This window comes from Ranitomeya imitator, chromosome 5 (assembly GCF_032444005.1).
Source record: "Ranitomeya imitator isolate aRanImi1 chromosome 5, aRanImi1.pri, whole genome shotgun sequence".
Lineage (NCBI taxonomy): Eukaryota > Metazoa > Chordata > Amphibia > Anura > Dendrobatidae > Ranitomeya > Ranitomeya imitator.
Genome location: NC_091286.1, coordinates 367194590 through 367208480, shown reverse-complemented (window position 1 = coordinate 367208480; position 13891 = coordinate 367194590). Strand labels below are relative to the sequence as shown.

General features: G+C 47.2%; 1 protein-coding gene across 1 annotated transcript in view; it reads right to left on the bottom strand.

Moving 5' to 3' along the window:
- The window catches only part of COL9A1 (collagen type IX alpha 1 chain), a 214945-nt gene that overhangs the window by 147498 nt on the left and 53556 nt on the right, over window positions 1-13891 (bottom strand). Inside the window, exons 6-10 of the mRNA XM_069726644.1 lie at window positions 8517-8600; window positions 2077-2097; window positions 778-852; window positions 597-632; window positions 450-512 (exon numbers count right to left, since the gene is read on the bottom strand). Of these exons, the coding sequence (XP_069582745.1) occupies window positions 450-512; window positions 597-632; window positions 778-852; window positions 2077-2097; window positions 8517-8600 (279 nt within the window). The remainder of the gene's footprint in view (window positions 1-449; window positions 513-596; window positions 633-777; window positions 853-2076; window positions 2098-8516; window positions 8601-13891) is intronic.

The following is a 13891-nucleotide window of genomic DNA, read 5'->3' as shown; positions in this document are numbered from 1 at the left end:
CATCTTTTCAACCACATTTTATTCTGCATTTATGCTCCCAAAAATATATATATAATTTTTTCAAACTAGTCATAAAACTAAGAATAGACAACATAGCAGCATAGCAAAGTTCTACATGCCAAATGACAAAATCGGCTCTGCTGCATTCAAAAAATGTCACCTCTGTATGAAATAGTAATAAACTGTATTCGCAGCATTAGAATAGATACTATGTCATGTCCTAAGATTGCAAGTACAAGTGAGTACTGTGACGGCTCTTGTTGGTGAATGGAGCTCACACACAGTCTGCTGTGATATCTGAGCCCCAGCCATCCTCTCCAACACAAGGCTAAGTGCAGACAACAAGCCCTCTATCCAGACGGCATAGAGAAGACGTCTGCAGGGACCTAACCCCTCCTCACACATCCTCGGCATCTCAAGAAACACCTTGTAATAGTGATCATACTCACATCGGCTCCTGGCTCGCCTGGTAGCCCGGGAGATCCTGGTTTGCCCGGTTCTCCATCTGGACCCTGATTAGAGGAAATATCACAATTACTAATAAAAGAAAAAAATAAATAAAACACACAGCAGTCTGGAGGATTCTGGAAACTTACCGGAGGGCCTGGAGGACCATTCGGACCCCTGTCTCCCTGTCATGGAAAAAGTGGAAAATTCAGCTCCATTGACAAATGACAACTACATTCAACACATAGGTGATAGTAGATTATATGGGCGGCATGATCCTTCCAGTTACTGAAGTATATACAGACAATCTGCTCTAAATATGACACTTACATCAATGCCATCTATGCCAGGAACTCCGGATGTTCCAGGGGGACCTGCTGGTCCAGGGGGTCCTGGGGGTCCTCTCTGATAAAACAATAGGATACATTAGGTATACTGCGTACAATGCCGAGTAGACTGAACGTATATAGCTAAATATCCAATGTCACAATAAAGACTTATTGTAGGATGTAATGATCATTTATGGTATGGATATATGAACACAAACACAACCGGTGACTGACAGCTGTCATACTTCAGCATTGTTGCATATCTCCGATAATTACACGACTATGTTCATTATACAGGTTAGATCTGACCTATTATGTGTGGCATATTCTCTGCACTGCTGTGACTGTGGAGTGTGCAGGCTTCAGCCCCTGCAGGCAGGATGAATGTGCTCTTTCTTATTGACTTTTTTTTCCTCCATCTATTTTTACAGTGGCTGTATGAGGGTTTACAAAGAGGACATTGTGAGGTAGAGGTCTCTACTCTGCCTCCCTCCTCCATGTGCAGAGAGGTTGGGAGTAGGCCACGTCAAGTCCATCCCCTTGATGAGATCTGGCCCGCACTGCTGTAGTGCGATGTCATTAGCCAGGTAACCCTACATTCTGCTTCCTTACCACCTCCTGACCCCTGTACTGCACCCTCATGTACTAATGTAACCCCTGTACTACACCCCTCACCCTAATCCTTTATTACCTGGACCTGTCTGTCCTTATCCCCAAATAACCAAAATGCCTGTTCTGCAATTATATTAACCCTATGACATCTTAACCCCTTCATAATTCCTTCCCACTTATTAAACTCTCTGCCCCTAGATAACCATTTCTTGCCCGAATCCTATACTGTCACCCTATTTACTTCGGTAAGCATTGAGATGCATTCCCATTAACCCTTCATCGCCCCCTAGTCTATTCCCACATCTGGCAATGGTCCTCCTGAGACTCACTTTCTGACTCACTATGTGTCTGAAATCCCTCCACGCTGGCTGCATCACTTTAAGTAAAGCGGTGTTTAATTGGCATGTAATTGGCATGCCCAGGGAGTGATTAGCCAAATAAGAAATGTAAAAGTAGTCTCCTTAAAAGCGTTATTTTGCCCCTGTGTGCACATAAGATAACCACAGAACACTGTGCCATGCAAGTCATTGCAGTATACACTGTATCATTGGAACATCACTTATGCTGAGCTAGAAAGTTTTGCAAACTTTTCACAAAGAAGCCAAACTTTTGTCAGTTAATGTAAGCAGATACATTCAGGGAATGTAAAGCCCTTCTACAAACTTCCGCCCTATGCAACATCTCTTACCTTTATCAATACCTGGGTGACCTGGAAAAGACAAATGAAGGACGTTAGTTGACACTTACTTGAGCTAAGGAGAAGCTAATGAGGTGCAACCCTAGCACCAGCAGGAGGACACTGCTTTCCCTGACACTTTTAGCCATGGTGAGACCTATGGCCAGGGGAGAAATCGCAGTATCCTTAGCCCCTGTCCAATATTAGGACCCACAAGTAAATCCCCCAAGTGAATGAGCTGACACAAGAAGCAAGGTAAGCCCTGGAGAAGACTAGGATCCTTATGTTTATGAATGTTCTGGGAGGAGGGTAGTAATGATTGGAGGATGCCTAGTCTGTGGGATGGGAAAGGTAGGATGGTGAAGGTCTTTTAACCCTTCCTCTGGAAGCTGGGACTGTAATGTAATACTACAACTGCATTTACTTGGGACTGGTAGGAAGGGGTTATTGACCTCACAGAACACCCTCTTCAATTTGGTATAATAGCTTCATTTTTATTGGACCAATATGAAATTCCCACGCCGTCACCTTATAACCTGCATCTTATCAGGAAGCAAGAAATTACTTACATGACACTATTTTTTCTTATTTTTACATTAATTTTTCATTACTCTTACATTTTGGCATTAACCTCACTAAGGCTGTGAAAGCCTAATCCACTCACGTATTAAAACCCATTTCAAGAAAATCATCCCTCAAAATAAAAGATATTTCAGCCCATGAGTTGTCATCTTTTCACAAACTGCAAAAATTTTGTTTTTTATCTGTTTATGGGTAAGTTGGGTGAAAATCAGCATGACTGCTATGATTACATCACATGTTTAGCATCCAACTGTCCTAGAGTCCTGAACTACAAGTATGCTCATATCATTATTTTTTTACAAAAATATATGTATATATTTAAAGGTAATTAACACTGTCATTTACAATTACATACATGGCTTTAAAGCTTTAAAAAGGCAAAATTAGATTGCTAATATGAAAGGGGTTGTGCAGATTTATCATGAAAGCCTGAAGTCACTCTATGTGACTGAAGACTTGGGGATCCTCACATCGCACACAGGGCACGTGCTGAGGATATTCTAGTGCCAGCAGCAAGCCCAAGCGGTCATGTAACTGCCAGTGTGTGATATGTAGGTCTGGTTTTAGACAAAGTGGGGTCCCGGACAAAAGTTTAAAATGGGGCCCCAAATGATCACTTATTCCACATCACGCAGAAACGTTTCGGTTGTATTTACATGCACTGATTTCAGGCCGCTAAACAATTGCGATTGGCAATGATGAAGTCGATCAATGCTTGTTTCCCAGCCTCTTTACACCAGCTGAGGAACAATGATGAGCACAAAATGATCATTAGTAGATCAATATGTCCCCATACAGTATCATGTTATTGGCAGCTTATCTGCAGTTTTCACAGGGCGATATGCTGTCGAAAACAATGATTTTTGTTCTGGCATAAACAATCACTCGATGAATATGCAGCATTTTGTTTGTTTAGTATAATACAACCCATAGTCCTCCATATTGTATAATGCACACTCCATAGCCCTTCATATAGTATAACATGCCCCATAGTCCGCCACATTGTGTAATGTGCCAAATATCCCTCCATATATTTTCCCATATATTTCCATAGTCCTCCATATAGTAGCATGCACTCCTCATAGTATAATGTACCCCACAGTCCTTCCTATAGAAGAATGCATTCCCCATAGTCCTTGATACAGTATAATGAAGGTCCCATATAGTACATATAGTATAATGCACTCCCCATGGTCCTTGATAGAGTACAATGCAACCCCTTGTAGTATAGTGAGCTATGTTATAGGTAGGGGGCGCTGTATGGGCTTCCCAGAGTGCGCATGGAGGCATATGGAGGCCATAGGAATGCGAGGCAATCGCAGATATAAGTGTGGTGGTGAGTCAAAGTCCAGCATTAAGGTTAATGGCCAGTATATGTGTCGCAAAGAAAAGACACTCTGCACTGTCAGCCTGAAGTAAGGATGTTCTCGGACCTGTAGTCCTACAAGTGAATGGTGTTGTTTAACTAGGGAGGCTGGCAGGGCTGGTTCTGAGAGATGGGAGCACATGGCGGGGGGCTCTGGACCTCGCACAGACCAGACTGTGTAACGGATGGAGATCCGTGTTGAACTGAATGGGGTCAGAGTGAAAATGTTGGAAGGATGCCTCTAAGGAAGAGAGGTATCCGAGAACCTGTGCAACGACGACAGGTAACGGATGGAGATCCGTGTTGTACTGACCGGGGTCAGAATGAAAGAAAGAGTGAGAATGTCTGAAGGATGCCTCCAGTGAAGAGAGGTATCCGAGAACCTGTGCGGCACCAACAGGTAACGGATGGAGATCCGTGTTGTACTGACCGGGGTCAGAGTGAAAAAAGGAGAGAGACATTGTGTATGGGCACCTCTGAGGCCAAGAGGAGTCCAGGAACCTGTGAAGGTAACCAACAGGTAACGGACGAGGTCCATGTGTCATGCTGAGCGGGGTCAGTGTTATGACCTGGTGGTTAGGAGCACCCGGAATGACCTGATAGTTAAACCTCATACAGGACGAGCTCTGGGATGTGGGAGCTCTGCTGACCGCAAGCCCTAATCCTATCACACACACTAGAAATAGCCGTGGAGCGCTCCTGACCAGACCTAGGCGCCTCGTCACAGCCTAAGAACTATCTAGCCCTAGAGATAGAAAATAAAGCCTACCTTGCCTCAGAGAAATTCCCCAAAGGTAAAGGAAGCCCCCCACATATATTGACTGAGTAAAGATGAAAGTCACAAACGCAGAAATGAAACAGGTTTCAGCAAAGGGAGGCCAGACTTACTAAATAGACAGAGGATAGGAAAGGTAACTTTGCGATCAGCACAAAAACCTACAAAAGACCACGTAGAGTGTGCAAAAGGGACCTCCGCACCGACTCACGGTGCGGAGGGGCCACTCTGCATAACAGAGCTTCCAGCTAGCAAGACCGCTGTGCTCTGCTTTACGGCCGGCGCTGACACAGTGCAGGGAAGCTGACGGCGGGGAACGTGACAGACATCGGAATGTGAGTATGTAGTGTTTTTTTAATTTTAACTTTTACAATGGTAACCAGGGTAAATATCGGGTTACTAAGCGCGGCCCTGCACTTAGTAACCCAATGTTTACCCTGGTTACAGGTGAACACATCGCTAGATCGGCGTCACACATGTCGATCTAGCGATGACAGCGGGGTGATCAGCGACCAAAAAAAGGTCCTGATCATTCCCCAGCGACCAACGATCTCCCAGCAGGGGCCTGATCGGTGGTCGCTGTCACACATAAAGATATCGTTAGCGGGATCGTTGCTACATCACAAAAAGCGTGACGTTGCAACGATATCCTTAACGATATCGTTATGTGTGAAGGTACCGTAATGCAGACACTGTCGGCAGTGACTTGGGCTCCTTTCACATCAGTGATTTTTGCCATTCATGGCAGATCCGGCAGTTTTTCTGCACCTGCGGATCACTTACGGCAACAGTGCGTTCGGCCTCATTCATTCCCTATGGGACTTGCGGACATGTGCGGCACTTGCGGTTTTGCTGCAATCCGGCAAATGCGGTACTTGCAGCAGCGGAAAAAAAACCGCTGCTAGCAGTGTTTTTTTGTCTCACCACAAGTGCCGCACATGTCCGCAAGTAGCCATCACTACCTGTCCCTGCAACTTGCTAGCTCATCCCTTACCATCCCTCACTGACCTAAAACTACACTATAAAACTTTAGAAAAACAATTACGTGACATATTCCTATGATAATGAGGGCTCCAGGCTATGGTGTAAGTGCATTGTTTTCCCTGTGGAAGACTTCACAGGAAGACGGCCGCCATAGGCGGCGCATGCGCACACTGAGATCGCATCTGGACCAAGATCACAATCTCGACATGCGCTGCCTCCATTGGCCCACAGCTTCAGAAATATGGCCGCCAGGAAAGGAATGCACTCCACTTAGCTCACCGCCAACATCAAGCCCGCAGCATTGCACCGCTGGAACACCCCCTCAGGGCCTGCTGCATTGTCCCACTTCTGCCACTGCAGACTTCCGGAGGAAGGGACTCGGCCTCCTGTGATCCTACTTACAAGACAGACCATTACTACAGGACAAGGTATGTTATTACAGGATGGGGGATGGGATTACTGGACTGGAAACGTTAATACAGGGCAGGGGACGTTATTACAAGGCAGGGACATGTATATGTATCACACATACACTGCACAGGGGGGCACAGTATACACATATATACACCACACAGTGCTCCATACTGTATAATGGCTCCACATGGTGCTCCGCTCCGTACATATGTGGCTCCGCACACACACTCGGCTCCGCTCCGTACACCTCGCACACACACTCGGCTCCGCTCCGTACACCTCGCACACACTCGGCTCCGCTCCGTACACCTCGCACACACTCGGCTCCGCTCCGTACACCTCGCACACACTCGGCTCCGCTCCGTACACCTCGCACACACTCGGCTCCGCTCCGTACACCTCGCACACACCTGGCTCCGCTCCGTACACCTCCCACACACGGCTCCACTCCGTACACCTCACACACACACGGCTCCGCTCCGTACACCTCACACACATACAACTCCGCACTGTATACCTCGTACACACCCAGTTCCGCTCCGTACACCTCGTACACACCCAGTTCCGCTCCGTACACCTCATACACACCCGTACACCTCCGCTCCGTACACCTCATACACACCCGGCTCTGCTCCGTACACCTCGTACACACCCGTACACCTCCGGCCCTGCTCCGTACACACCTGGCTCCGCTCCGTACACCTCGTACACACCCGGCTCTGCTCTGTACACCTCGTACACACCCGTACACCTCCGGCTCCACTCCGTACACACCCGGATCTTCTCCGTACACACGCAGCTCTGCTCCATCCACACTGTAAACCCCTTCTTACCCCACACATAAACTTACCCTCATCCATCACCATGACAACCAGCACAGCAGAGTCCTGCATACACTGAGGCCCCTGATCATGTGACTCCCCTCCTGTGACCTCATCACAGGTCCTGTGTGCACAGTGCAGCCATATATGTTATGTGCAGTGCATGGCTCTGCAGGTGGAGGGATGTGGATCCGCTGAATCCGGGACTGTCGAGAGGTATGTGCTGCCAGCTGGCAAGAGTGCCTCCCTGCAGGCTGAGGCCTCGCTCTGGCCCAGTGTTCTCCACATACCTTTCCAAGATGCTTTTTTTTTCCTCCCCTTTTCTCTTTGGCTGTCACTGTTAGATCCCAGGACCTCCCTAGCCGACAGTGATCTGGATCGTGGGCGCTGTGGCGCTCTGGATCTCTTCCTTCCAGCCAGGTGACTTTAGCACACACTGACTGCACACAGTGTGGGCGTCTGCAGTGCAGGGATGCGGCTGCTGGCACCCGGCCTTTAACCCAGCAAACGGCCTGAACAGGCTACTGGGGGACTGGCCTGGGGGCATCTGCACCCTGCCCGCCCCTGGTGGGAGCCATCCGAGACACCAACAGCAGACAGAGGTGGGTGGGCGGGCCGACTCAGGATGGAATTGAACTTGGCGTTTCAACGAGGAAGGGGCGGGGCCTGCGGTGTGACTTGTTTCCGGCCCCCTGTGCAGTACATGTGACAGGACTGGATCCGAGACAGCAGCAGCAGCCGGAAGACTGGAGTGGGTGGGAATGAGGATAGAGGGAGGGAGGGTGGTAAGTACGAGGAGGAGAGAGGGCGGGCAGTCGGACCTGGATTTCCTTACCGCCCTAGGCACGTACCCTCGAGTGCCTAGTGGCAAATACGGCCCTGCAGAGAGCCCAACGAACAGGCTCTCCATGCATGTATTGTGACTGTCACACAGCCGCGACACATGCAGCTGCGGAGCCGTACAGCTGATCAGCCGCCGTGTTCCATATATCCATGTTCCCACTGAAGTTTATTCGGTAAGCGCTATAACTTGCTGAAAAAGCAGGGACCTGAACAAATTTGCTCATCTCTAATTATCGCCATCACCACAATATTGTGGCGGCATTGAATTGATAACAGAGGAAGCCCCTTTCCCCATCTAACCACCGAATTGCCGTAGTCACCCATCTTCGATCTAGGTCATTAAAGTGAGGTGATGACAGTGAAATATAGTTGGCATTCGCAACTAATGGTTTGGGCACAGGTCCATCATTGTGGCATACCATTACTTACCGTAATTCTGTAGACACTATAAAACTCTTCTAACTTAAAAATAAAAATACCCCACAGAATGGAAAAGGGTTATAACATATATAACAATTGAGCTATGGCAAATATATTTTCTGACTACCACTGATCTAGGCAATTTTCTTTCATCTCATGCATTTAGCGAGAACGTTGCATAGTTATATGTTATATATTTGAGTAGGAAGTATCCAGAGCAGGTCACTCACTATCTATATCCACTTACCGCTCTTTGGGCTTCCAGCTCAGTGCAGGACTCTCTCTCAGGTCGCAGAGGATCACAATGAATTAACATCCATTGGAGGTCAAACTGGGGAAACAGAATTGTAACAGGTTTAGTTGCCATGTGATATTCACAGATAAATAGGTGAAAGGCATTATATTCATGACTGTATGCATATTGTGCTGAATGAGTAGATAATTCACACTACTGCTGGCTCTTGTGCAATCGTATAGATTATTTAAAACTACAACACATCTGGAAATTTTCTTTAAAACTAAAGCAATCCCAAAGTCGAAATTTGATGCCAATGTCAAAATGTAAACAGGTTTCCAAGGTATATATTTTTTATTTTATAAGCATTTTGTTAGTTAAAACACCAAAATTAGCCATACTTATCCCCTACCGCTCCAGCAATGCCTCCTGTCTCTGCCCCCAGACTTTGTTGTCAGGGCTGCAGCGGTAACATCACAAGTACCACGGGTGACTGCTGCAGCCAATTAGTTTAGCCATTTAATGTTGATTGCACGACTAAGCCCAGTGATTGGCTGCAGCGAGTCATGTGCTGTAATCATGTTGCCACCTATGGAGGGCTGGGGTGGAGCAGCAGGGGGTATATATGACTGGCTTGTAAATTAATAATTCTTTCCGAAGCCGCACTATTCTGACTCATGGATATGTAGAACGTAGTGGTGCCTGGATAGATCCTTCTTTTTAGGCGCTTCCGTATTCACCTGTACTCACGTTCATACCGATTAATCAGACAGCTTAACTCAGCCACGATCTCATGTAAGAAGACTCCAGGAAAAGAGAGTTGCTTTAACTGAAATTCTTGTATTATGATGAAAGTAGCAGGTAAAAAGGAATATTCAACAGAGGACATGTAGTAGGATGCATACAGATGGAGGAATAATGACAAAATGGAGAATAAGGGCGTGAACAAACATACATCACAAGACTACAGTGAGAGAGTTGGGACAAAACACAGGGAAAGGCAAACTTCTGCCTAGAAAGAAGGAACGAACACAAGCAATGCAAATATTAAATTTCTCAAGTCGTGAGACATGACACTCCCCGTCTGAAGTCCTTGGATTTCACGATGTCCGTAATTCTTCGAAGTCGTTCGAAGCTGAAAAAGAAAAACAAGAGGAAAGAAAACATGCATGCAATAATAAACATCAAAGATTTTAAAGTCCAAACTCGTTGTGTCGACCCGTAGATCACACCGAAAGATAAGTCCAAATATACAGTATTAAACCCATCTTCAGATTGGGGAAGCCGCAAACATGCCAACTCTTCCACCAACCCAGAATCCAATGGGAATGTTAACAGTTCAATCCAATGGAAAATGTCAATGTTCAATAAACTGGGAGACGAGGAGGAATGCTCCCCGCCATGAGCAACGTCCAGGAGCATGTTCAGTTCATGTGATGTCCTCCTTTCGTAGAAGCAGCACGAGTTCAGTGACCGGGCGGAAGAAGGTTCGGGTAGAGCCCCCTTTTGTCACCTTAACTTCTACCTTACGAGTCTTTCCGTCCTCACTGGGTAGGACCTTGGCGATAAGTCCCATTGGCCAGTCATTACGATGAGCCTCTTTGTCCTTTAAGAGAACAAGGTCTCCTTCTTGGAGATTGGGACTGGGCGTCTGCCATTTGTGACGGTTTTGAAGCAAGTGCAAATATTCGGTCTTCCAGCGATGCCAAAACACGTTAACCAGATGTTGTACTTGCCTCCACTGACGTTTGTAAATGTCCTTGTTATCGAAATTCCCAGGCGCAACTGTAGCAGCTCCAGTCTTCTGTGTAAGAAGTGTAGCTGGAGTAAGGATCGTTGGAGCATCGGGGTCAGATGATACTGGAACCAAAGGTCTAGCCTTTATTATGGCTGACACTTGGAAGGTGAAGGTGTCCCGTTTGATATCCCACAGTAGACCAAGGCTGCGCTGTGTTGCAGGAACATCAGAACCCAAGTCGAGGTCTTTTAGGTTTGTGTCATGGTCTTCAGATGGAAACGCGTTCATTACCTTTTGACTGTTAGAGATAATCTTGTGGAGTCTGAGGTTTGATGTGGATAGCATTTCCTGTGTCCTGGAGAGTAGGTCGATTGCATCTTCACTTGTGGGCAAGGACTTGAGCCCATCGTCAACGTAGAAGTTCTTCTCTACAAATTGCCGAGCATCGGATCCGTACTCTCTCTCACCTTCCTGGGCTGTCCGTCTCAGACCATAGATCGCCACAGCAGGTGAGGGACTATTGCCGAAGACATGGACCTTCATCCGGTAGTCTATGACCTGATTGTTGACATTGTTGTCTTTGTGCCATAGGAACCTAAGATAGTTTCTGTTGTCTTCTTTCACGATGAAGCAATGAAACATCTGCTGAATGTCGGCCATTATGGCGACAGGTTCTTGTCTGAAGCGGATCAATACTCCAAGGAGGCTGTTGTTCAGGTTGGGCCCAGTTAGGAGCAGGTTATTGAGAGAGAGGCCTTCAAACTGAGCACTGGAGTCAAACACCACTCTGATCTGATTAGGCTTGCGAGGGTGATAGACACAAAACGATGGAAGATACCAACATTCTTCTCCCTCCCTCAGTGGTGGCGCAGGTTCGGCATGATCTCTGTCAAAGATGTTCTGCATAAAGTCAATGAAATGCTTCTCCATCTCTGGTTTCCTCTTTAGGGTATGCTTTAAGGATGAGAACCTTGCAGTAGCTTGTTGCAGGTTGTTCGGCAACCTCACTCTTGGGAAACGAAAGGGTAAAGGAGCTACCCAACTGTTGGAGTCATCTTGAGCAAATTCTTTATCCATAACCTTTATGAATTCTTTATCTTCCCTTGTGGGTGCCAACTTGTTGTCACTACTTGTAGAGTCGAACACTGATGACCCGAGGTTTTCATCCCTGGGCTGGTGCGTGTTCATGTTGTTGAAGGATTCCTGTTGCCACTTGGTGTTGCTCACTTTCTCTTTCACCCAGTAGTGATGTGGGCATGGTTGGAAATGGGTGCTGCGACCATTTGACAGATGTGTGTTTTGTAAGAGGAGATGTTGTTAGGTCTCTTCATCTTATGTATGCAAACATTGCCTACGATTACCCAGCCTAGATCTAAGCGTTGGGCAAATGGTGCATCGTGTGGTCCGTTAATTTGCTGACGTACCTTGTGCAGCCGGAGAATGTCTCTGCCCAGCAGAATCAGGATATCTGCTTTGTTGTTGAGGGCTGGTATCTTGTTTGCTATCCTCTTGAGATGTTGATGATGAAGAGCAGCCTCTGGCGTTGGGATCTCTTCTCGATTGGATGGAATCTGGTTGCACTCGACCAGTGTAGGTAACGGTATCTCGATGGTGTTCTCGAGAGATGTCGCTGTAAGGCCACTGGCCCTTCTCCCAGAAACCTCTGTAACACCACTGCAGGTACCTAAGGTGTAAGGGTAAGCATTTCCCTTTAAGTTAAACATATCAAAGAGTTCTGACCTTGCAAGTGATTGGTTGCTCTGATCATCCAGAAGGACATACACCTTCACAGCTTTCTCTGGGTGACCGTTGGGATACACGTTCACCAGGCAAATCTTCACACAGGACTTGTCCCAGAGGTCTTCTCCGCAGACTTCTGTGCATGAAGAAGATATTGTGGTATGGCTTGCAGTTTGAGCTGCGTCCTCCCCGCCATGGCTCATGGTGAGGGAAGGAGTAAGTGTAGAGTCAGGACGGAATGGGTGGAGTGCTTGTACGTGGTCCTCACTGTCACCATCCATGCACTTAATTGTAGTTTTACAGTCTTTAGCAAAGTGTTCAGTAGAAGCACAACATCTGTAGCATACCCCGAACTTCTTTAGAAGCTCCTTGCGTTCTTGGAGCGGTTTCTTCCTGAAGCCGATGCACTTTTTTAAGGGATGTGGCTTCTTGTGGATGGGACATTCACGATTTGGGTTCTCTATCTTTTCACCCTTGTTGCTCTTGCCTGGGGCTGATGTTGGTGAGGGAAGAATATCCGTCTTCTTCACTGACACTGGACCCCTGCGGTTTCTGTCATTCGAGCGTGCACTGACGTACTTAGAAGGAGGTGAAGCTGGGCCACTGGATTCTTCGTAGGAAAAGCTTGGGTCGTTCTTACGCTCTGCCACGTCTTTTATAAACTCACAGAAGTAGGAGAATGGAGGAAATGACACTTGATGGTCTTTCTTGTATTTTGACCCTAGTGTAGTCCACTTTTCTTGTACATTGTACGGTAGCTTGGAGATAATGGGATTTACTCCACGAACAGTGTCCAGGTAGCTGAGGCCAGGTAGGTGGGTGTCTGCCTTGGCCAGCTGGACCTCTAACGGCAAGTCACTGAGCTCTAGGAACTTTGAACTGTCTTTGCTTGATATCTTTGGAAAACTCTGTAATCGCTTGAACAGTGCATCCTCTATGGCTTCTGGACTGCCAAAGTTTTTCTCTAGTCTTTCCCATGCAGCCATGAGACCAGCCATTGGATTACTGATATGTACAGACCTGAGTCTCTTGACACGCTCTGTGGATTGTGGTCCTAGCCATCTGATTAGCAGGTCCAGCTCTTCGGTAGCAGTGATGCCGAGGTCACTAGTTACGGTTCTAAAGGCATTTTTCCAACCTCTGTAATTTTCAGGTTGGTCGTCAAACCTTGTGAGACCGGTTTTAGTAAGTTCGCGGCGAATCATGTACCTTGCGAAGTCGGACATGTCTGTTCTTTCTGACTTAGGATGCACAAATGTAGGCTGAGCAGTGTTGTACATAGGGGTGGAGACGTCCTGGCCTTGAAACGTGGGTAAGTATGGAGTGGCATATGCATTTAGTCCAGCAACCGGTTTGGTGGGTATAGTCTCTGCTACATGCGGAGCTGGCACTGCGCGGTTGTCGAGAGTATAATGACCTGCCGGCATATTGGGTTGCGTGTAGATAATAGCCTGTGGAGTTTGGTGAGATGCGGGGTCTTGGCGCATACTGGAATACGAAGGAAGTTCAAGTTTGGGAGCATTGTACTGACCTTGAATGCAGGGTTCTGTAAGTGGATCGGCATCCTGGTGCCCTGGAGAAGCATGAACGCCACCAAGAGTGTTAGTAATGGTCTGCGGTTCACCATTTTGGCTTAGCATGTAGTCTCTTGTGCGTTCAATAGGGTCTTCTGCCTCCACTTCACACAAACTGATGCTGTCTCTTTGACTCCCACTGATAGCTCGTTCCAGGATCCTTAACTCTGCCATGGCTGTCGCGTGCTCGCATTCCTTCTCCAGAGCTTCCTTGCGTGCTGCATCCGCATCCATTTCTGCTCTCTTTTGTGCTGCGGCTGCATCCATTTCTGCTCTCCTTTGTGCTGTGGCTGCATCCATTTCTGCTCTCCTTTGTGCTGTGGCTGCATCCATTT